The sequence below is a fragment of the Euprymna scolopes genome, chromosome 45, assembly GCF_053919585.1.
Source record: "Euprymna scolopes isolate OS-2025 chromosome 45, ASM5391958v1, whole genome shotgun sequence".
Lineage (NCBI taxonomy): Eukaryota > Metazoa > Mollusca > Cephalopoda > Sepiida > Sepiolidae > Euprymna > Euprymna scolopes.
The window spans coordinates 36,755,235-36,781,102 of NC_136526.1; the positions used below are offsets into that span (position 1 = coordinate 36,755,235).

General features: G+C 32.2%; 1 protein-coding gene across 1 annotated transcript in view; it reads left to right on the top strand.

The window, feature by feature from the left end:
- The window catches only part of LOC145269169 (uncharacterized), a 43,326-nt gene that overhangs the window by 7,210 nt on the left and 10,248 nt on the right, over positions 1-25,868 (top strand). The window contains exons 2-3 of the mRNA XM_080124778.1: positions 3,752-4,277; positions 24,839-24,849. Coding sequence (XP_079980904.1) covers positions 3,757-4,277; positions 24,839-24,849 — 532 coding nt within the window. The 5' untranslated portion in view covers positions 3,752-3,756. The remainder of the gene's footprint in view (positions 1-3,751; positions 4,278-24,838; positions 24,850-25,868) is intronic.

The following is a 25,868-nucleotide window of genomic DNA, read 5'->3' on the forward strand; positions in this document are numbered from 1 at the left end:
CTATGTAATATGTTTTCAATAAATCGATGTTAAATCTTGTTCAATATTGTTTTGACAAAATTTATCATATTGAGGAAATGCTGGTAACTATATTGATGCTTGACACCTTTGCAATAATTTTCTACTCTTGTAACCTTATTAAATAGTAAACAAGGTATCATTCTAACATTTAAAAATAACTTTATTAAATCATCTTCGTTAAGTAAAAAAGTATTAGAAAAAGAGAATACTATTAAAAACTGAACAAATCCATGAGTATGCATGGAGATAAAAAGGTTAGGAAGTCTTGTTTTAGGAGAAAAACGTCAGCGCTTCTACACTATTAGGACGAAATTTTGTAGGCTATAAATTGAGTTTTCAGATAAAAAAAAACAATGGTTTCTACTGATTTTTATTTGCCAATTCTAATAAATTACAATGGTAGCTTCCAAATGATACAGTCGAAATTACCTGAATATTACGGAATTATAAAAAAAACAACTTTAATAGTGTTAGCGGGTGAAAATTGCAGCCATCTTGTTTTATAAAATAAAGTGAAAGGAAACACCATGAACAAGGGAAGTAACTATAAATGTTTAATTTGACTAACGCAAAGCAAATAACAAAATAAACATAACATATATACAGTCCATCAGCATGCAGGAAATCAAAAATTCTGATTTTATTTGAACAAAAATAATAAATGCCGCACTGATTCAATTACCTCAGGTCCATTTGGAAAATTCCAAAAACTTTTTCTGGGTTTTCCAAGAATTATCAGGGGTAAATTACCTCCCCTGTGAACTCTCCTGTGTCTTATATAAGCAAACCTGATCATGTTCTTCAAATTCTATTTTCTTTAATAAATAATTTTCTACCTCATCTAATTTTTGTATATAATCATCTTAAAAATACAAGAAATGTGTAGATAGCATTGTTTTCATGTGAAATTCAGTATTACGATTTCCGAAATTTTGTTCCAATAGTGTAGAAGCGCCGAAAAGAGTTATTGTATCTGTATCATACATAGGTATTGAAATCAGGGTCTGGCAGCAGCCATTATAGATTATATATCTTGTTGAATTCAAACCCAGTGCTAAAAGTTTCGGGGTGGGATTTGTTATACTCCTTGAGAGAAGTTTGGGGGTTGGTTTAAACAATGTAGTGTTGTTGTTGGTATCGTGACCTGATCAATGAACAGGAAAGTAACCATTGTTAATCTCTTTAATTAACTCTCTCATGTGGTTAGCTCACTTGAGAGATGGCCCCTGATTGGACAAAGCAGAAGGGAATTTGAACACTTGCACCAATCAGCACTGAACTTATAAGCCAAAGGGAGATTCAGACTCATAAACTGCAAGTTGTTACTGATTTTGTTGTGGTTTTCAGTAATCACAGCTGCTACAATCTGTGGTCTTTTCTTCTCATTAAAATAAAAAAATATTTTGCCTTAATTAGTTTGTAAGATTCATACAGTTCCAATGTATACTCTACGATAAGCATTTCTTCAGAATAGAACATGATTATTCCTTTTATATATATATATATATATATATATATATATATATATATATATATATATATATATATATTGGGTTTTTAGATATGTATGGCTACGTTTCCTTACTCTTATCTATTTGCCTTTCTGGTACCTCAGGTACTTAAGCTTTTATGCATTTTTATTCTCATAGCATTTATATAATAGTTAAGATATTGCAGTAAAGATCCTGTAATCTTGTTACATTTACATAGTGTTGTGTCGTAACACAATAGTAAAAGAAGAAAATCAATCGAGGTTGGTTTAATATCACTGGTACAAATGTAAGAATACCGGTATAACAGACTAGCGCTCAGCTAGGCAGTGGAGTATTGTCGCTTTTTTTTCACCGGTGTAGACATTACTGACACAATATATATAGTGAGAACCGGTGTAATTTCCCTTATGCACAGAAAGGCCGATATAACACACACTATTGAAAATATCCCGTGTGGGCATTAATAACGTTTATGTTTTGGGTTCAACCTAATCAGCTCAGTTAATTTCCGTTTTCTTTTTGACCTCCTATTCTCAGTTATCAAAGACTGTGTTAATGATGTCCTCCTCGAGCGATCTGGTCACCTCGCTGTTCGAGTATCTTTTCCGAATTTGATTAGTGTGACATTTGTGCACGAAATCTGGTCCCTTAATCATATATACCATATTGCCTATTTGTTTTTCAACAATGCCGGACTCCCAGAAAGTCCTATTATTTTTGTGAATCTTGTAGAAGACTCTTTCGCCAACTGTATACGTTTTTTTTTGTTATCGTCTATTTTTTACGTTTGGCCTATCCTGGTTTGGTAATAACTTGTGGAAAATCGATCTAACCTTGCGTCCGAACATGACCCCCGTAGGTGTCTTTCGATATTTGCATTCGACGTGGCCCTGTTAACCTGCAAAAAGCTTTTATGCATTTTTATTCTCATAGCATTTATATGCTAGTTAACATGTCGCAGAATAGATCTTGTAATCCTAAACTTATTAATAGTTTATCTTTTTATTTTTTATTTTATTTATCTATTTTCTTTTCATATATTAGTAAAAATAGTAACCGTATTATTTTACATTTTTTTTTATTGTGTAAATGGTATTATCTACTGGAGAGCCATGTCTTTAACGGCTGTCCTGTTTTTAAATCTCCGAAACAGCTTCATGGTAAGCAGCTGATGATGCCCGTTTTCTATTTACAAAATTTTAGTTAAGGTTCTCTCTTTTCATCCTTATGTAGTTAAATTCGGTTTTAAAATTGAAGACTTTTGCGAAATCGGCTTATGCAAGTGATAAGTCTATTCCTATTTAACTACTTTAGTTAATGCCCTTTTTTTCATCCTTATATAAATGAATTCTCTTTTGTCATTATAAACGTTTTAGAAGTCGGATTATCTAGGTGCAAAGTCTGCGATAGGTTAAAGTTAATTTTTTTTAATTCCAAGAATTTAAACTGCATTCTCTATTTTTTTTTTTTTTTGCATTTTTTATTCAAAGCTTCTTTAGACTATATATATATATATATATATATATATATATATATATATATATAGTGAATTTGAACCAGAATCTAGTTTTTTTAGTGATAATAATGATAATAATAGCAGTAATAATGATAATAAAGAAAACTGTCAAATGCAGAAACTAATCCACATGAGCGACAAACTCTAACCGGCCATATAGAAACTATAACAGAAGTAAAACAAAAGGATAGAGGGACACAATCTGAATGTCGGCATTAACTAGAACCACACCAAAAAATGTGAAGGGTCAAGGAGGATGGAAAGACTAAATGAGAGAAGGCAATAACAGAACCTCCACTGGATGGGTGTGAAGAATAGAACCTTGGGTAGGCATATTGCTGACCAAATTTGCGACCAATGATAAGTAGCTTGAAAAATGTGAAAAGTTATGGAAATCTTAGGAGACTTGTCACGCAAACTCCAGGGAACATCAGTGCTGAAACTCTTATAGTGAGCTTTGATAGAACACTTAGTAGGTACAAATAATAATAAACAAATTTTCTGGAAAATGTTAGTACATTTAATTAATTTACAGATAAAGTAATCGAAATATATCAGCAAGTTGAAATGAACATTTTGCATTTCAACTTGCCAGCATATTCTGTACACGTTATTCATCCATTCAAACAAAGATTTTTCTCATTATAGACCATCCTGAAGAATAATAATATTTTTTTTTTTTTTTTTTTGCAGAATACTAATACTTTTTATTTATTTACAGAGATAATGTCTGGGCTAAAGAAAAAGAAATCATTTTTCTGTACAGTTTGTGGATCTTCATTTTTCAAAAAATGGAAGCTGACTCGACACATTCGTACACACACTGGGGAGAAACCATTTAATTGTGAAATATGCGGATCTTCATTTTCTCAGAAATCACATTTAACAAATCACACACGTATACACAGTGGGGAAAAACCATTCACTTGTGAAATTTGTGGATTCTCATTCAGTCAGCAATCATACCTAACAATACACACACGTGTACACACTGGGGAGAAACCGTTTCCATGTGAAATTTGTGGATCTTCATTCTCTCAAAAATCAACGTTAACCAAACACATCCGTATACACACTGGCGAGAAACCTTTTTCCTGTGAAATTTGTGAATCCACATTTTCTGTTAAATCAATTTTGACGAACCATATGCGTGTACACACTGGAGAGAAACCATTTTCCTGTGAAATATGTGGATCTTCATTTTCTCTCAAGTCAATGTTGACTAAACACATTCGCATACACACTGAGTAATGTAAGGTTCTGTTGAGGGGGACAGCCACTATATAATACAGCAATGGAGTGTGTAAATATCTTAACTGGACGATCTGTAAAAAGTTGAATATTGAATGCAGCAGCAAACCCATGGAGTATATACTGGACTTATGAAAACGAATTTTAAAAAACTGCCAAATATACCTGGTGAACCAAGTGCTAGAGAAATTCAAATAATTACACTTAAAAGGACGGACAGAATCTTAAAAAGATCTCTCGGTTGGAATATATGAGTTAGCAGGTGAATGTTTGGCATCTGGTAGGGTGCTCCATTCTCAGCTTGAACAAACTGATGGAAAATAATTCAAATAAAGTAATATAAAGTTCTGCTGGGGGGGGGCTATTATACAATGCAACAGTGGAGTGTGTAAATATCTCCACTGGACGATCTGTAAAAAGTTGAATATTGACTGCAGCAGCAAGTGCTGGGATAATCTATAATATAAATCTGACCTGTCTGTTTAAATGTATGTATGTCTGCCTAAAACTTTCAACATAGGGGACGGATTTTCACAAGATCAGTATCGTTTTGAAGCTCGCCCCTTCAGACGACAAATATCGAAAAATTAGCTAAAAACATTAATTCCTTCACCCTCAACTGGGTAGTTTTCTAGAAGGAAGGGTCGCTTTTTTCGCCGATATTTTCCAAAGTAATTGCCTCTTTGCAATTGACTAGCCTTAATTTAAACCTTTGCCACTTCCAATTTGGCGATTGTCGCAACGACAAAGATGTCACATTTTTTTTTTTTCACTTTTTTTTTCCTCCTTTGCGCTACGGGTTCGAGCCTGCCTGCCTACTACCACTTTTTTGTCTTTTGCTCAACATGCACCTCCAAACAGTCGGATAACAGCAGACACTCAGAAAGAATAGTTGAGAATATGCACAAGATTTTCAATTGCAAAACAAAGTAAACTGGAACAATGGTCCAACCAACAGCAGGCAAAGTATTTTCTGAATGAATTCACCTAGATAAGAAGGCTCTACAGAATGACTAAAAAGAGGATAACTCCATCATGATCAGGAGACGATTATAATTGTTGACCGAAACCAAGGCTTAATAAACAATGCTTTTACGTGAATGTGAATAGTTTAAGCAATGACAAATGCAGGTTTTACTACACAGAAATAGCTAGTATGAGCCACCTGACATCCAGCCTAAAGGTTTTGCTGAGGAAGGAGGGGGGCTACTATACGATGTGGTACAGTGGAGTAAAGATTTAATATCGAATGTAGAAGTAAGTTCTGGGAAATTTTACCAGGAAGAACAGTTGGTAATAAGTCATACATCCCAGGTTATAACTATGCAATTCATACAGCTATGGACCTAAACAGAGCTATTGAACCTGACATGGAGATATGGAACAGCAAGAAGAAAGAAGCAACCGTAGAAGTTAGTAATGATGCTGGCTTAAATAGAGCTATATGCAAAAGAGTAATGAAATATTACAGTCTTATGTACGACATGAAAAGAAACTAAAATTTTAGGAAGATATCTATCATCTTAAATTGTATCGTAATCGGGAAATGTTTTGGAATCTTACCATCACTAATTATTACTATTTCTGAAGTTAAATGATGCTGAGATAAACAGAGCTGAAAGGGAAAAGATAACGAAATACCAATGTCTTATATATCATATGAAAGGAAATTGGAATCTTAGGAAGATCTCCGCCATTCCAGTTATTAAAAGAGCGACTGGACTCATGAAAAAAAATGTCAACAGTTGTCTGGCAAATATACCTCAACAGGACGATCTGTAAAATGTCGAATTTCAAATGCACCAGAAATTCCTGGGAACATCTACTATAATCTTGTACACATGATTTACACACCTGTTAACATGTAGACTGAACACATAAACTTTGTCACAAAGGAGACATACATACATACATGCATACATACATGCATACATACATGATGATTGCAACGTCTTGTCAAACGAGTGCCACTCCCTCAGACATCTAAAATCCATGATTCCAAATGTCTGAGGGAGTATCTATACAAATATGATGTTACAGAGTCTTAGCTTTGTACAACAGCTAAGTCTCTCTCTCGGTTCAAAATGTTGAGATCCAGCAACAAGCAAGAGCAAGATAGCCAGCAACAAATTAAACTGCAGACCAGCTTAATGCGGGTAATGGTCTTCTGCTTTATGGTTTTTTAAATCAGAGATTTGCTTCTCCTAGAAAGGTTGCCTTCACCACGGCTTACGGGAGCCCTCTCTACCCCCATACATACATACATGCATACATACATACATACATACATGCATGCATACATACATACATAACTATTTCTCATCTGCCATCTCTTAAACAAGCCCAAAATATTTGCTAAATAATTTGTCTATTCTCCAAGGTGATACGATAGCCTGATTCAGCTAGATTTCGATCGAGAGAGAAACTGAAACATGTGTGCACATATGTAACAAATACTGTTTGTATAAATAAAGAAATTTATGCTTTAAATATATGTTGCCAGTAGATTGAAGTGTGAAGACGAAGAGTGTTGTTCCAATAATAGAAGAATAACTATAAACAGTTCAGAAAACATAGAAAATTTACAAGGAAGATTTACAATCAAAGAAAGATGTGGTACCATACGAAGCACGGCATTGATGAGAAAGACAATATAGAACACCAACGTGAGAGAATTAAGAGTCTACTAGATATCAGTTGCAGATGTATTGCTTTTCTATTTGCAAGATTTTGTCACATAAGGGATAGGAAAAAATTCTACTATCACGTCTTCTCTTACCATGCACTATTTCTCATGCTGGTTGTGACGTCACCCATGTGTCTCTAATGTGATCGTGATCTCTAACATGATCCTTATCCTTTATCTGTGTGCATGTCCTTTTTTTATAATCTTTTTCTTTTTCCTTGGCGTGCTCTTACTTCTCACATAGCTTGGTCATTTGCATACAGCTGCCATACATGCGTGCATGCTCTGTTACAATCGCAGAAAAGAACAGTTGGAAATAAGTCAAACACCATCCACTATGATTATGAAATTCCTACAGTTACATGCCTACAAACCGGAGCTATGAAACCTAACAGAGTGGTTTGGGACAAAAAGGAGAAAGAAGTAACCTTAGTAGAAGTTAGTGTCTTCAATGCTACTGAGATGAATAAAGCTGAGAGGGAAAAGATAACGAAATATCAAAGTCTTATATACGATATGAAAAGAAACTGGAATCTTGGGGAGATCTCTATCATTCCAGTAATTATCAGAGCAACTGAAATCATGAAAAAGAATTAAAAAACTACCAGGTAAATATACCTGATGAACCAAGCGCAAGAGAGATTTAAATGATTGTACTTAAAGGGACACTTAGAATCTTAAAAAGATCACTTGGTTGGAATATATGAGATAGTGGATAAATGTTTGGCAGCCCATAGGATGCTCCATACCCAACTGGAACAAACTGATGAGAAAATTTTTTATAAAAGTAAATTTTTAAGAGAACAAGTTGTCTCAGCAATGAAAACAAATGCAAGTACAAAAACACAAATATGCAAACAACGGAACAATTTTTTTTTTCTGCATTTGATTATGTAGCAAAGCTTGTTTTTCATTATTCTAGTGAAATTTGAAAGTGAAAAAGTTGAATTTCAGGTAAAAATCAATGCGATCTAATAAATTGTCTTGTCACAGTAATGAACATATCCAAAAATTATGAAAAACGATAAGGTAAAAAATTTGCTATTAATATGAATATAGAAAATAGTTTTCAAAAACAATTAACAAAAATCAAGTTTTGCAAAAAAAAAAAAAGAAAGAAACTGAAATCTTTGACCGAATTAGCAAAACTTAATTTTCGCTAATTGAAAACTTTTTTCATTAATAATCAAATTTCTACCTCATCATTTTTTGTAAATTTTGGATATGTTCATTACTGTGACATGACAATTCAGTAGCTATGATTGGTTTTACTTGCAATTCAATATTTCAATTTTCAACTTACACTATAATAATGAGAAAGAACTGCAAAGCCTGTCTTGAATAAATATTCATATTTATATCCCTGACACTACAGTTTTGAGTTGTTCTGTTCCATTATTTTGTTGCATCTGAAAAAGCTATTCTCTCAGAAACTACCTCTTCCATTGAGAAGAGATTCATTTTATATTGTTTCACCTCAAGAATTACAACAGTTTCCATCCATCCATTCATCCAGTGCAGCCATAGCTGAGATTAAACTCATTAAACGAGTTTGTAGTGTAATTCAAATCTTGTCGGTAACTGAATACTTGATGCTTCGCCAGGGCTATCAAGGGTATTTTTTAACCCAACACGATTGCTAAATGGGGTACCTACCATGGCTTAAGAGAGTCCCATCTATCCTTGAGAGAAGGATAGACCATGCCAGTTTCTAAACCTCACGGAGCACCTCGCCTTCCCAAATGGTCACCCATCTGGTACTGGCCAGGCTCTCAATGTATCTTAACTTCGGTGATCTGGCGAGAACCGGTGTTTACAACAGTTTGATAACAGAAAAAATCTATGTATCTGGATAATCGAGATAATTAGATTCCGATGTTATAGCACTAGAATTGGTGTCTTCAATCAAACAGCAAGAAAATTATTGATCATTTCATAGATGTAATACAGCAGATATTGTTTTTCATGAATATCATTATAAAAATTTTGGCAAGCAAAGAGGCCAAAATATTTCTAAACAATGAAAATTCTCTGGCTATATAAAGAAAAATACAGATTCTTCAAAAATATATTTGTGAAATTGCAGGAACACTCTGTTGTCATAAGGAGTTATGAGGCTAGAGTCAGGTGTTCTCTAAAGTTGGTAATATTTGGCAGAAATTAAAAAAAGTGTTTTGACATTTCTACTGAAGCTAATAATCAATGTAGATGAAGTATTGAAAAATACAAATTTCTTGCAATATCTATTATGGCATGTTCATTCCGTAGATGAAATCATGGTTAATGTTCTCCATTAGCTTCAATCCACTGTTGGTCCAATTCCTCTGAAGACATCACATAATTTTGAACTTGGTAGAATACATGGGGGTGGGTTGCCATTACCTTTCTCAGCACAATGGTATCTGACTTGCCTGTTTGCACCTATTCATTTTCCTTAGATCATCCGCATAGCTGCAGTCGAATAATGTAACTCTGAATGCCATAGAACCGTTGATATGCTAGAGATTCATCCTCCTTCATGGCCATCCAATGTTCTGCTGCTGACGTCATCAGAGTTACCTTTTCCTAAATGCATGTCTTAACGAAGACTAGGGTGCATCACTCCTAGTGAATTACTGCGCTCCGGATATCAACCTGGAAATTTATTATGACTCTCACAATATATTTACTGATAAAGTTTTATATAAGCACCTGTAGATCAAGAATTATGAAACATTTTCTTTCCTTAGCTCTAAATCTTTACTAGTGCACATAAACATTTGTTTTTTTATAAAATGCTAATCAGTAAATGAAAGTCTATTGAAAGTAAATCAGGTTTTAAAAATTTTAACCAACTAAAAAAGCAATTTTTAAATCAACAATAAATATTTTTAACCAACTAAAAAATATTTTTAAATGAACAAAAAATATTTTTAAATAAACAAAAAATATTTTTAAATAAACAAAAAAACAAAAAATATTTTAACCAACTAAGAAACTATTTTTAACCAACTAAAAAGTACTTTTAACCAACTAAATAAATATTTTTAATCAACTAAAAAAATATTAACCAACTCAAAAAATATTTTTAAATCAACAACAAATATTTTTAACATACAAATAAAATGTTTTAACCAACAAAAAAATATTTTAAGCAACTAAAAAAATAGTTTTAAATCAACAAAAAATATTTTTAATCAACTAAAAAAATATTTTTAACCAACAAAAAATATTGTATATATCATTTAAAAAATTCTTAATATTAATTAAGAAGCAAAAATTGGGAAAATTCATGAGTTTGTAAACAAAATTCTTTGATTATTATAATTATTATTACTTTAATTATTATTACTTTAATTATTGTTACTTTAATTATGGTTACTTTAATTATGGTTACTTTAATTATGGTTACTTTAATTATGGTTACTTTAATTAGTGTTACTTTAATTAGTGTAACTTTAATTAGTGTAACTTCAATTAGTGTTACTTTAATTATTATTACTTTAATTATTGTTACTTTAATCGTTGTTACTTAAATTATTATTACTTTAATTATTACTTTAATTAGCATTACTTTAATTATTATTACTTTAATTCAAATTACTTTAATTATTATTACTTTAATTATTATTACTTTCATTAGTGTTACATTAATTGGTGTAACTTTAATTATTGTTACTTTAATTATAATTACTTTAATTATTAATTTAATTATTGTTTTTTTTAATTAGTGGTAATGTAATTATTATTACTTTAATTATTACTTTAATTAGTGTTATTTAATTAGCGTTACTTTAGTGATTGTTACTTTAATTATTGTTAAAGTAATTATTGTTACTTTAATTATTATTACTTACATTTTTAATACTTTAGTTTTACTTTAATTATTGTTACTTTAATTATTATTACTTCAATTAGTGTTACTTTAATTGGTGTTACCTTAATTATTATCACTTTAATTATTATTATTACTTTAATTATTATTACTTTATTATTACTTATTTATATTAATTATTATTACTTTAATTAGTCTATTTTAATTATTGTTACTTTAATTATTATTACTTATAAAATAATTGTTATTTTAATTAGTGTTACTTTAATTAGTGTTACTTTAATTATTATTGCTTTAATTAGTGTTACTTTAATTGGTGTTACTTTAATTAATGTTACATTAATTATTACTTTAATTATTGTTACTTTAATTATTGTTACTTTAATTATTATTACTTTAATTATTATTACTTTAATTATTAATTTAATTGTTAATTTAATTATTGTTATTTTAATTATTATTACTTAAATTATTATAACATTAAATATTGTTACTTTAATTATTGTTACTTTAATTAATATTATTTTAATTATTGTTACTTTATTTATTGTTACTTTAATTATTGTTAATTTGATTATTGTTTCTTTAATTATTATTACCTTAATTATTAATTATTTAATTTGTGTTACTTATATTAGTTATACTTAAATTATTAATACTTTCATTATTATTACTTAAATTAGTGTTACTTTAATTATCATTACTTTAATTATCATTAAATAATTGTTACTTTCATTATTGTTACTTTTATTATTGTTACTTAAATTATTATTAAATAATTGTTACTTTAATTATTGTTACTTTAATTGGTATTACTTTAATTAATGTTACTTTAATTATTATTTACTTAATTATTATTACTTTAATTATTGTTACTTTAATTATTGTTACTTTAATTATTATTACTTTAATTATTGTTACTATAATTAGTGTTACTTTAATTATTGTAACTTTAATTATTGTTACTTTAATTATTGTAACTTTAATTATTGTTACTTTAATTATTGTAACTTTAATTATTGTTACTTTAATTATCACTTAAATTATTACTACTTTAGTGAGTATTACTTTAATTATTATAACTTTGATTATTATTACTGTAATTATTATTACTTTAGTTATTGTTACTTTATTGTTACTGTAATTATTATTACTTTGATTATTATTACTTTATTGTTACTTTAATTATTATTACTTTAATTATTGTTACTTAATTGTTGCTTCAATTATTGTTACTATAATTAGTATTAATTTAATTATTATTCTTTAATTATTGTTACTTTAATTATTATTACCTTAATTATTAATACTTTAATTATTGTTACTTTAATTTGTATTACTTTAATTTTATTACTTTAATGATTGTTACTTTAATTATTATTCTTTTAATATTGTTACTTTAATTATTATTACTTTAATTATGGTTACTTTAATTATTGTTACTTTAACTACTGTTATCACTTTAATTATTGTTACTATCATTTTATTATTTTATTTTATTTATTATCACTATTATTTTAATAATTATTAATATCTTAATCATCATTAATATTCCTATTAAATTAACAAGAAAGTTCTTGCGGTTTTACCTTTTAAATCTAGAAGGACATATTTCGGCTCAAACAAAAAATTATTGATTGAAATAAGCACTATCAGAATCAAACTTTTGCAAACACAAAAAAAGTGTATTTATGGCAGTAACATAAAAATCTTGCGTTTTGGTGGCAATGAAGTCACTGAAGGCGCTTTTAATAAAAAAAAACTATGAGCGTGCTTGCGCATACAAAAAATCAATGTTTCAGTTTATTTATTATTGTCTTTTTATTTTAGTTATTTTTAATATAAATAATAATTTAAAAAAAAAAGATTAGCTCCACATTATCTTGTAATTTCATTACATCGTCCCCTCCCACGTTTCTACATGCAGTATAAACAAATATGGCCGCCACTTCACATGGCAACTTAACATGCAAAAAAATAAGGTTTCTTCATGAAATTATTAGGTAAAGTTACAGAATAGTCTTATAAATTTTTTTATCCACCCCCCTCTCGCAAAAAAAAATTAAGTTTATCTAAAAAAATTGAATTTGTCATGTTTTGCCACCTTCCCTCCCTTCCTCCATCACCAAATTTGAAAAAATACTAGAGCTGACATGTCTGTTTGAACGCTAGGTGGCCAAAAAGTGAATGCTCATTTTACGTGAAACTTATATAGGAAAGTGATCCCCCACACTAAAATGTCAAATTTTATGGGTTTTTTTTTTTTTCAAAATTTCTTTTCTTATATTATTTATAAAGGCCGTTTAAACGTATTAGGCAAAAAAGAAAAACAAACAAAAAATAAATAAAAACAACAGTGGATCTTTATTTTTTTAGGGGTTAAATGACGCTGGGTCACGTAAAAATTTAACGATGTTCGCGTTTTTTAAATTTATATTAATGTGGATGTGACTCAGTAGGACCCTTCTGTAAGTCGGAGATCTCGTGAAATTTATGTTTAATTTTAAATTTGACAACAATACTCCATACATGGGCGAAATATTTTTGCATTAATGACAGAAAACTGGTTTCCTTTTTTGCTGCAGACTTTCTACTAGTTGGCTAGTTGTGTACAAATCCTAGGAGTGATAGGAGCCTTCTATCATGTCTGAAAGATCAGAGATGAGCCGCTGTACAACTCATGCTCTCAACCAATCCAAGTTATGAAAGCAAGGCCATTTCCAGCACTCTCAAAATGCATCACTGGATTGCCACAAATAACAGGGACATGTCCACGTGCAGAGAAAACTAAGTTTCCAGCAACAGTTGAGTGAGGGCCACATCATGCCACCTCACATCTTTGAAGTCGGCTTGAAAGTCAACACCAAAGTGTACCTGCATGTACTGAAGAGTGTCGTGATCCCCTGGTGCAATTAGATGACCACTGGCAGACACTGAGTGTAGTAGCAGAACTCGGTACCGGCCCACTAATTCAAAGAGACCCAGGTTTGGCTTCAGAAATAATACTACAACTTTTTACCTTTCTCCCATTGCCCCACCTCCTCCCCCGACCTGAACCCACTGGACTATTTTATTTGGTCATGCATTGAGAACATCACCAACAAGACCTTCCACAACACCAAAGCCAGCCTGATAACCGAGCTCCCATCGAGCTCCTGACAAGTTCCCACCGGCACTTGTGGAAAAGGCATGCTTCCAGTACTGGATCCTTATCAAGGCAGTGATTGAGGCTGAAGGCAGCTACATTGACTAGATGTCAGCTCTACTACATAATCAAGTGACCTGAATTGATTTTTTCAATAAAAGTTTTAAACTAAAGCTGTAGAGTCCTTTTTTTAGGGAGACACTTATCGTTCCACATTGTAATTTATTTCAAAAAAGTAATTTAAACTTTCATAGTTTACATTTCAATAAAAAAAAAGTTTTTTAATATTAAAAACATATTCATACAGAAATATTTTTTTTTAAATTATCTTTCTTTACATTTATGTAAATAAAGTTTTCTTTAAAATATATTTTTTAATTTTTAGATAGAATGTCGTTCAAATTTTTTCATATAATTTTGTCATTTATAATCTATAATATAACTCTCACCTGTCTGTTTAAATGTATGTATGTATTGTTATGGACCGGTATGAAGCTGAGTCGAGGTGGATGTCCCCTGGTAAGAATCTTATGACTCTAGGTCAGCACTTCACCCTACGGTGTCCGTAACACAATATAAAAATAAAAATAAAATAATGACAAGTAAAGTGTCGGCCATGATGTGTGACCTATTTGACACGTTGTCTGAGGTTCTCATTAGCACATTTTGTTCCGAACGATTCAAACTCAAAGCAAGAATGACACAACACATGAATCTTAAAACACAAATTTTATTCAACATCCTTAAATTTAATATCACATCGCAATAGGTTGGGGTGAGGTCAGATGATAAAAAAAAAATCATAAAAGAAAGAAAAGAAAACAAGGTGACAAACAAAAAAAAAATAATATAAGAGAAAATGTATATACCATTTCCATTATGGTATGACAGTTCGGCCAAGGACAAGGAGCGGGGATATTGGGATGGGGAAATCATAATAGTCACTTAACTTTATCCAATTGGACTTCCGTGTTTCATAATGTCTCTGCAAAGTTCATCATTCACAAGATTTTTCCTGTTTAGTTTCTTCTTGGATGGAGACACCCGTCGACATTACAATATTTTTGTTCGTTGCAACCCTCTTTTTATTCATCTTTAATATCTTCGCCGTGAACTTTCCATGATGTCCATTCTCGGCCAAAAGAATTCAACTCCTGTTTATTTCAGGGAAATCTGTTTACGCTGTGCTTTGGGCATTCCTGAACATCACCGGCTCATAGCGACATTTTGTTATTTTTTTTTTGATTCATTATTTGCTCAAACATAAACAAAACAACCGATCCATTTGACAACGTTCACTGCTCTCTCCAGTCTCTTTTCCTTTTCTGTCTTTTTTTTCTTGCCTCTCAATTTTTTTATACGAACGCTATCGTTTTTCACCGTTAAAAAAAAAACACTCAGTTTAAAAACTGCTTTCTTTATTCGTCCGCTTCGATTTCACTTTTTCTTTCTCTCCCTTTCCCTTTTCATCAGCTTCATTGATAGTGGGCTCTCTCGCGCATTGCATTTTCAGAGGGAGGGAGGGAGGGGTGTGTGTACGCCTCGAACGCTAGTGCGTTTATTTATTTGTTATTATTATTTATTTTATTTTTTTTATTGAATTTAAATTCATGCTCACCGAAGGCAAGGGGGGTGCATGCTTTCATATTTATATTTGAATTTAAATTCACCGTTCACCGTAGGCGTTCCTAAGAGATAAAAAAAAAACTATTTCTTATTCTGTTATGATTATTTCTTAATTTATCAACCGATATCAACCAGCCTCTCTACCAATATAACAGTACGTATGTATGTATGTCTGCTTAAAACTTTCGACAGAGGCAACAGATTTTTTATGAGATCAGTATCATTTTAAAGCTCGACCACTTGGACAACGAATATTGAAAAATTGGCTAAAATTTCTTCACTCTCAACTGCGCATTTTTCTATAAGGAGAGGGTTGCTTTTTGCCGATATTTTTTAAAGTCATCCCCTCTTTCCGATTGATTAGCCTTAATTTAAACCTTTGCCACTTTTGGTTTGTCGATAGACGCAACGACAAAAACAGTTACTTTTTTCTTTTCACATTCTCTTCCTTCTTCGCAGTATGAGTTCGAGCCTGTTACCACTTTTTTTTTTTTTTGCTCAACACACATACACCTCCAAACACCCCGGCGACGCCGGACACTCAGGCTAGTTTATAATATAAATCTCACCTGTCTGCTTAAATGTATGCATGCATGCATGTATGTATGTATGTATGTATGTATGTCTTGCAAAATCTTTCAACAGAGGCAACGGATCCTGACAAGATCAGTATCATTTTGAAGCTCAATATCTCGGACGACAAAAAAATTGGCCAAAAACATTAATTCCTTCACTCTAAACTCGGCTGTTTTGTACAAAGGGGGGATCGATTTTTTGCGCCTATATTTTAGCAAGTTATCGTCACCGTTAGATTGACTTCGGTCAATTTCAACGCTATGAACTTCCTGTCACGTCATGGAGACATCAGCTAAGACGTCAGATTTTCTTTCACTTTTTTTCCGCCTTTGCATCACGGGTTCGAGCCTGCTTGCCTGCCAGCCTACTACCACTTTTTCTTTTTTTTTAACACCCTCCCCCCTTCACCCTGGCTGCCCTACTGTTTTAATTCCCTCTCCACGCTACTACCATTTTCTTTTATTTAACACCTCTCTCCACATTCACGGGTTCGAGCCTGCCTGTCTGCCTACTACCAGTTTTTTTTTAAATTTTTATTTTATTTCATTTATTTATTTATTTTTTGCTCAACACACACATCAAAACACCCGGGTAACACCGCGCACTCAGACTAAGTAATAATATATTAGAAATCAAGGTAGCTATTTGCAATTGAATTACGAAACCAAAGTTTATATTTTTTTATATTGTTTCATGATAGCACAAGAGGTGGTAAAACTAAAATAATTTTTGAAAAAAAAAACAAAAAAAACAGAAGTTTATTATTTTGTTGTTGTTTGTTTATTTCATAATAAAACAAGAAGTGTTTCCACATGGTTTCGTATTTCGTTTCACGCTTAGTGACTTCCGTTCCATATTTAGCTAAACCGATTCTTCTTCCGGCGTCTTAACTTTGTGTACTAAATTTTTGAATTCATCCCAAATTAAATGCTGCAACATTTATTTACACACAAAAAAAAGAAGAAGACTGTTAAAATAAATAAATACCGCGAATGGATTTAGCGGCGGAAGTAAACATTGGATTCTGGGTAATAACGATTAATCCGATGTTCGCCATGATGTCTTATTATTATCATGGTGTCCTTGCGACATTCTGTAATGATCCTAAGATCTGAAATGCTACTGATATCAAAACGGACAAATTAGACAAGTGTTTAAAAAAAAATTGAGGACGTCTTTCGTTTATTTAAAGGCATTTTATTTCCATTTTTGTTGTTATTGTTGTTGTTGAAAACCTCTCAACTACAAAAGTTCCTAACAGTGTGTAAGTATAATTGTCAAACTCATTCTTTTCAGCGATCTTATTTTTTTTCTAACTCCCCCCTCCCCCCGATTCAGACGCATAAGCGATTCTAAATGTGACCGTACCGGTGTTAGCATCGCTATGAAAAATGTTCCAATTACCAAACCGGACTTTCTGTTTTAGTTTAAAATAAATAAGCAAATTGACATGAAATAAAATATGTGAAACTTGTGAACGTGTTTTTATTTTTATTTTTTAAATATATTTTACAGATTTATTTAAAACTAAGAAGTCCGGTTTGGTAATCGAAACATTTTCACATCGAGGCTAGGTTTTTTATATGACACCGGTCCGTCGCACTTAGGGTCGACTATGTACTTTGAAGCGCATTTTTTTTCTATAACTTATATTCCAGTCCATTTTGTGCCCTGATAATATTTTCTGGTACTATTTTTTTTACTGTATTTATTTGCTTCCCCACCAAAGCAAATTAGGCACAAGGCCGTTTTTAATGTGGGGGTAAAAACCAGCTCCCCTAAAAGTAGGCAAAAAGGGGGCACTCTGGTTACCAAAAATAATAATTGTCCCAGTATAGAGGGTTTCCCCTCCGTTGACAGGTACAAATTATCTTAAGTGCAGCATCTGCAGGATAGATACTACACTTTGATCCCGGCCCGAAGGCCAAGAACAATAGAAAAAAGGCAAGCCTCTTATTTTTTTTTTTTTTTTACTTTATACGGGTCGGATAATATTGTCGACTAATCATTGCCATTGCCGACAGAAATAATTTTAAAGGAAATACAATTTATGAAAATAAGTCAGAAACGATTTATTTTTATTTACTTACTTCTGGCTCATTTATGTAAAGATTTTTTTATTTTTGTTTTACATGGGAGTCGGCATTTATCAAGGCCCGAAGGCTATTCGAGGATAAGAGTTAATGAGTGTACCGACTGAGACAACAGCATATTAATAGTTAGTGGTAGAACTTGGGTAGAAAAGGATTGGGGCCACTACAAGAACTTGTTTATATTGCACTTGAAGACGACCATATTGTAGTTAGCTGGAAAGCAGGCCAGTGGAACAGAGTTCCACAGGCAGACAAGCTTCTAGGTAAGAAGCTGGAGTTCATGGAAATTTAAATTTAGATAGAGAGTGTGGGGGAGAGAAGTGTTGATGGTCGTTGCGGTTAGTTGGGGGGGGGTGAAGAATATATGGTATATGTATTTTTGTAGATGGTCCTATTTTGTGAAGAAAATATGGTATGATGTTTTGTGAAAAATATGTGATATTTGTTTTTGTAGATGGTTGTATTTTGTAAAGAATATATATGGGTTTTTTTTTGTGAAGAATATATGGTATTTGTTTTATTTTTGTAGATGGTCCTATTTTTGTGAAGAATATATGGTATATGTGTTTTTGTGTGAAAAATATGTAGTATTTGTTTTTGTGAAAAATATACAGTATATGTTTATTAGGAAGAATATATGGCATATAAGTTTATTGCTTCTTCCCTGAGGTGCCCCTGCTGGGAAATGCCAATGGGGATGACTAGGCAATTTTTGCAAAGTCAGAGTACCCCTCTTTTAGGGGCGCTGGCTACACATCCTCACTTTCTGACCTTGTGTCACATCATGCTGCAGTGGGCAGCATGTAGATATCTACATGCATTTAAACAATCTTATTGGACATTCTGAAAATGCAAATTACCTAATGCTTTCAACAAGTGAAATAATCTATAACAGATATAATAAACATATAATATCAGAATGTACTAGTTTAAACGATCGGAAAGTTCAAACGATGATAGATTTTAATCCAGATTATTATGGATTTTTTGGGGTCATTGTTCTCATCCTGAGCGCTATTCTCACAACATTTTGGTCGGTGTCACCTCTGACCTTCTTCATGTGTATCTTGTTAAATTTTATTTACATTATTGGAGTAGCATACTATTGTTCCGTCAGCCATGATTATTTTATTTCTTGATACAAATGTCACTATTCATTATTACATATTATTATCTATATATATTACAATCTATATTACTGTACATCTTGAAATAAAATAAATTTAAATTTCCTAAAATTCATAAAAATTAACCAACTAAAGATACATAAAAGAACGGTTCATAAAAAAATCTAATTATTTGAGGCCCCTGCTGCCACTTTGCGACTTTTAGTTTAGATAGAGTTTGAAAATATGGAGCAGACATATAGCCTTTTATATATTACATTATTGTCATTGCCTGAAATACAGGATGTCCACAAAGTCTGGCTGCATAATCTACACGGTGCCCACAAAGTTTAGCTGCATAATCTACACGGTGCCCACAAAGTCTGACTACATAATCTACACGATGCCCACAAAGTCTGGCTACATAATGTAGCCAGACTTTGTGGACACCCTGTACTTTGATGTCAGCTGTAGTACTTTCTTGTTAATACCTCTTATTATGAATGCATGTTTACAGCGATCTGAACCCAAAAAACTACCGAAAATACTACACCTGGTAAAATGAAAGAATTAACCAAACCTCAAGACATAATTGTAAAATATTTTTTATTTTATATTTTCATTTTTTTTCTCCTATAAAAACACTTCAACTATACCAGGTGAATAACAAAATGTAAGTATAATTTATAATCCATTGTTTTCTATATTTTTAGAAAGTAAATTGAAGCCTCTTTTGTTTTCCTGTAATGCATTCATTTTTCAATTTTGTTATTGCATTTTCATCCCAAATAAGGCACAGTGCCACTTTGATGTAAGGGGGTACTGTCTGAAATATAATTTGTAGGAATATTATGTGGGGAGTTGAGCAACAAGATGTCTGTTTACATTACACTTGAACTTCTGCATATCAGTACAGCCAGGGAACCAGAGACCCGGAATGAATTTCAAAGTCTAGCAGTCCTAAAGAAAAACTATTAGAGTAGAAGCCTTTCTGGCATTTGGGGATCTCTGTGTAGGGGTGGAATTTTGCTGCTTGTCAGGGGTATTTTCATCAAGGGGGTACAAGTGCTTGTAGTTTGTCAAAACACCTATTAAAATAGAGGCAGGAGGATGCAACATTTTGTCAATGGGACAGAGGTTGAAGCCTAGCTGAGAGTGCAAGACCTAATTGGTTGGTCACTCTCTTTTGAACAGTGAGAGCCTAGTAGCAGATGCATCAGCCCAAATGTGGCAACAATATTCCATACACAGGCGAATGGTGACCTTGTAGAGGTACACGATACTCTCACGTGTAAGTAACTTTCTAGTACAGTAAAGAGAGCCTACCTTCTTTGCAGCAGCCTTGGCAATGCCTTCAATGTATCTGTTCCAACCTATGTTCTCTGTGAAGGTTAAGCCAAGGAGTGTGAACGAAGTACTTTTAGGTAATGTATCATTAGCCATAGCTATTAGTGGTTGAGGTTTCTTGTAATTGAACAACAGATAATTTAGATTTCCTTATTTTTAAATAATAATTTGGTCTTTATATCTTTTGAATTGTGATTATTTTCATTCGAAACTTTCCCGAAAGCAATAAGAATATAAATGACTGGTAAGATAATCAATTTCTAAGTACAGTTTGGAATTCAATTTTTATTCTTTATGTGTACTTGATAGATTTGATGTATTGTAAAGTAGTAATTGGTAAACAATACTAGCAATATGTTAACTTTCTCTACTAGTTTCAACAATTTGCGCCCCTTTCTAACATTATATGAGTAACTTTCTTAGAACTACACGCCTGTGGAATTGTCTTCCGTTTTCGTGCTTTCCGGCTGAGTACAATATGTTTGTCTTCAAGTCTAACGTAAATAAGTTCTTGATGAGCCGTTCCATATGAGTTAACAAATTTGCCGAATTTTCATTACTAATATATATATACTATATTTTCCAATTTTTACCGTACACTCTTTAACCCTTATCCTTGAGTGGCCTCTTGGCCTTGATAATGTGGTGATGCCTGTGTAAAAAAAAAACAAAAAAAAAACCTACTTGTTCTTATAAGATTGTTCATCCACACGAGTTAGTTTCCACTAAGCAAAGGAAAGACTCTTTGATGTCAAATTCCCTATGCGTCTTATAAAGAAGAGAAATCATGGCTGGGTAATTAACAATGGATGTGTTTTTCTGATTGTTAGGTAGTAGGTCGAAACAAGAAAATATTTTATAGTCATCTATTTCTGTATCTATCCATCTCGATCTATCTATGTAACTGGAGAGATGGGCAGGAGATGAAGATGAATGTGAAGAATGTTGAAAATCTGTCAAAATATCGTAAAATCATATCATAGACTAATTTACCAGAAGTATCTGGTCCGCTGATTAGATCTACATGCGAGTTACCATGTGATCAGGTTAGCTGGATATGACATTGGAGTTGGAATTTGGATGTTGAGCAGAGCGGGTGGTTTAACAGGACGTCCCCACTTCATTGAGGAGAGGGCTGACGTATCTCAGAATGGAGACCTAGAATTAACCATGCAAGCAAAGATATTCACTTTCCATTCTTCTGCGATCAACACTTGGAAAGTGAATAAAAACTATATGAAACCAACCAGCGTTCTTGGAAGTGAATGAATATTCGTCCAAACAGGTTCTAGCCTCCACTCCAAGTACTAGGTAAGTTCCAGGTGGACCAAGATCAAAGAAGGTATGTTGTAAAATGCATACATTACACGTACACATATGAACAATAGACATTTAGTGACACATAAACACATCAAGATGAACCCTTCATCCCAAGTGCACATATCGACATATGGTGCTATCGTACACATTACACAACCAACAGATCCCCCTTTTAGGTAACCGATCATACAACATGATCATATTAATGGGTTTTCCCTCACACATCTATGACAATGTATCTCTTTTCTAGATGGTATAAGAAATACCTCACATAAGAAGTTTAATAAGTCTGGCTATCAGAAATAGGACCAAAGAGAACGACAAACACTTACCTGAGTTAATGAATGGTCACAGGTTGATATGTTAAGAAGCTGTCAAAATAGTAAATCCCATTTTGGCGGCGTTAGCTTGGTAGAAGGTTGCTTAATTGTTGATTCACAGCCAAAAGCTGTGATTACAATGGAAATTCGATAATTCAGTGAAAGAGTTCTTAATCTGAGTTTTCTACAATGGTTGTAGACACATCAAGACATTCAATTCAACAAATGGAATTCCATAAATTATGTTCATATTATTCAACGAGTAGAATTATATCCTATTATTGAAGTGAAACCTGCTATAAGAATTGAATAAATTTATAATGTGAATGGCGCATGTTGCTTCTTCAACATCAAAATGTAAACTGTTTTTTTACCTTCAAACATTGAAGAGTAGAGTAAGAATTGTGAAGAAGAAGGAGGAGGAGGAAAGGAGAAGTCTGTTGCTCCATGGCATAAATTTCTGGCACTGACCAAATCCTATCTGCAAGAATAGTTTTCAAGGATAATACATTTTTTCAGGACTTCCACTTGGCAATTGTTCCTTGACTTTCTTAAATAATTCGAGCTTGCATAAATAATGAATATATTTTTGATATGCCATCAGATCAGCTGTCTCTCTCATCAACAGTTTTGTTTGGCTAAATTTCAAGCCACAAATTTTGTCTTGATTTCATATTTGCTTATCGCTTCCAACACCTGATCAGCTTGGGGATAGAGAATAACTTAGCATATGTGATCGCTACCTTATTTTGCCATGGGAAACACTCGGAGGTTAGCCAATAACAACACCATGTTTGGAGGCCTTGCACATGTATTATTATGACTGTGAGTTGCCTCCAAAGTGCAACCGATGCCTATTCTTATCTACACTTAAGGTTTGTTAGCTATGGTTCTTTTAGACTGTGACATTAATGTCAGTTTTTTTTTTGCAACCTAGATCAGATTTTTCTCTCCTTAGTGCTGGGATAGAAGTATTGCAGACATGCTCCCACTAATTCAATTAGTAACTCTGCTATTATCTGAGGTAGATCTTGCATGCATCTGCTTGAACTTGCCTGGTACTATGTTTTGGGTCATAAATGATATTGGACCTGTCTGCTCAATTATTCGATAAAGTGGAACCCATCTTTGGTTCAAAATCAATGACAACTATAAAACAACAGCCAATTATAAAACCTCATAATGAACAACGTAAGCTGAGTTAACACTAAAATAAAAACAACAACAAACTAAAGAGAATTAAAGTACTACTATGTGTTGTTAAATGTATTTTGGATGCTATATTGTCTTTTCTTGTCAATTGTTCTGCAAGAACTCGATTGGACGTGCTATTTATTTAGTTGTTTAAACATCTTGTTTAAATTGAAGGTCAGAATTTGTCAGCTTGTGATCATATGTAACAATTACATGTATCAAATGTTTCTCTTGAAACAAGCTAATTACTAGTGTTGGGACGATTAATCAGAATCGGAAAAAATTTTGCCTAATTTCCGATTCCAAAATCGATTCTTTTAATATTTTTCAAACTTAATTTTCCATTGCTTTTACTGATGATAAATCTTTGTTTTTAAACTATTAGTAAAACTAAACTCTATAGATAATGTTGTTATTAACATGGAAATAGGATGTATTTTTTATTTGCATAAAATAAAACAAAACTTGAAACTTCGCAACAATTCACTAGGTAACCTCCACAAGAATGCAGTTCAAAGATATCGAAAAAAAAAATGTGGAATTGTCTTCTGTTTTCCTGCTGTCCAGCTGACTACAATATGGTTTTCTTCAAGTCTAACGTAAACAAGTTTTTGATGAGCCGTTCCATATAAGTTAACAAATTTACTGAATTTCCATTACTAATGATTACTATATTGTCCAATTTCTACTGTACACTCTTTAACCCTTATCCTCAAGTGGCCTCTTGTCCTTAAGTGGTGATGCCTATGTAAAAAAAGAGAATTAATAAAAATTGGCTAAAAGTAAAGTTTGATAAACATTGAAAGAATAATATATATAAATTTTAAATTATTATAATTTTAATTTATAATTATTCACATTTTTGTGATCTTGAAAAATCAGTTTGGAGGTTGAGCATTTCAATAAGTGTGTGCTTAAATTTGACAAAGATCAGTTCAGAGATTTTTATATGCCATTTACGTATAACATGTAAATGGCATATACATTGTACGTATATAAAAAAGTCTGGAAACTTATTGAAGGCACCTCATAGTTTTTATCATTTATGAACAAAAACATATACGTGAGAAATTTGTCCGAGTAACCATTGCAACATAAAAATGTAGGAAAATTTTTATTTTAGTGAGAAGAATTCAGAATAACAGAAAGAGAAGGAAGTAAAACAGATTGCCCTATTTCATCTGGAAACTGATCCTTTTAAACCCAGAGCAGAAAACCTTATTTGCCAACTTCTAAGCTAAGATTTTCAAAATTAAGTGCAGAGTCCTGAGCATAAAAACTGCTAAGCTAATTTTGTGAAATAAAGTTAGATTTAAAAAATCACACCCAGAAACACAAAAGGTATTAACCCAAATTAACAAATGATTTTTATTTGTGCAAGTACAATTTTAATATGTTCTCATATTAAGAATATCTTCTGTTATTTTTCCTTTGCTTTGATTATTGTATTTCTTATCTCTTGAGTGAAAATTAACACTCGCGGAGGATAGTGTTTGGTGTGAAAATGGAATTAAAAAATGTTAAGTGATTTTAACATAGATATATTTAGCTTTAAAAATAAAATTCTTTTAACTTCCATTAATTTTTTGTTTGAAGAAATTCAGACTGAAAAATAAGGGTCCAGATGAGAACAGTGGTTCAAAGAATTCAAATCATACAAAATTTCTATTGTTTTTAAAGTCTTAAATAATTAATTTCATGGCAAGTTCTATTATTTTCTAAAACTTCACAAACGTAAAACTAAATCTGTTCTTAAGAATTATATTGTTTTTTTTTTGTAAGAATGCAATGCTCAAATTCTTGTAAAACATAAGAGATTGTATAAATAATTTTTTAATTGGAATTCATTATTAAGATTTTTTTTTTTTACACAGTGGTCACTACTTATCAAGACCCGGAAGCAATTCAGAGATAAGGGTTATTGCAAGTACATTACGTTAGTGTGGAGATTTGATGAAGTGTTTACCTAAGGGGGCGGTTCATTAGGAATTTGTTAACGTTGGACTTTGCACACATCCAAGTTGTAGTCAGGTGGGAAGCAGGCAGACGGAACAGAGTTCCACTGCCGTGCTGTTCTAAGAAAGAAGCTTTGTTCATGGAATCCACGTTTTGATTTAGGCACAGATAAAGAGTGGGGGAAATTTTTCACAGTGAATTCGGCTAGATGGGTGTTTTTCGTGAAAGATTGGCGAGGGGGGCAGAGATTGGAGTTCAGACGAGCACCTGCCATGGAAATAACGATAAAACAAGGATAGGCTCGCAACGTCTCTTCTGTGGGAGAGACATCCCCCACTAAGCCATGAAGTCTATTTTATACTCTGTCAAGGCAGGATAGGCTGTTTTTAGCAGCTCCTTCCCAG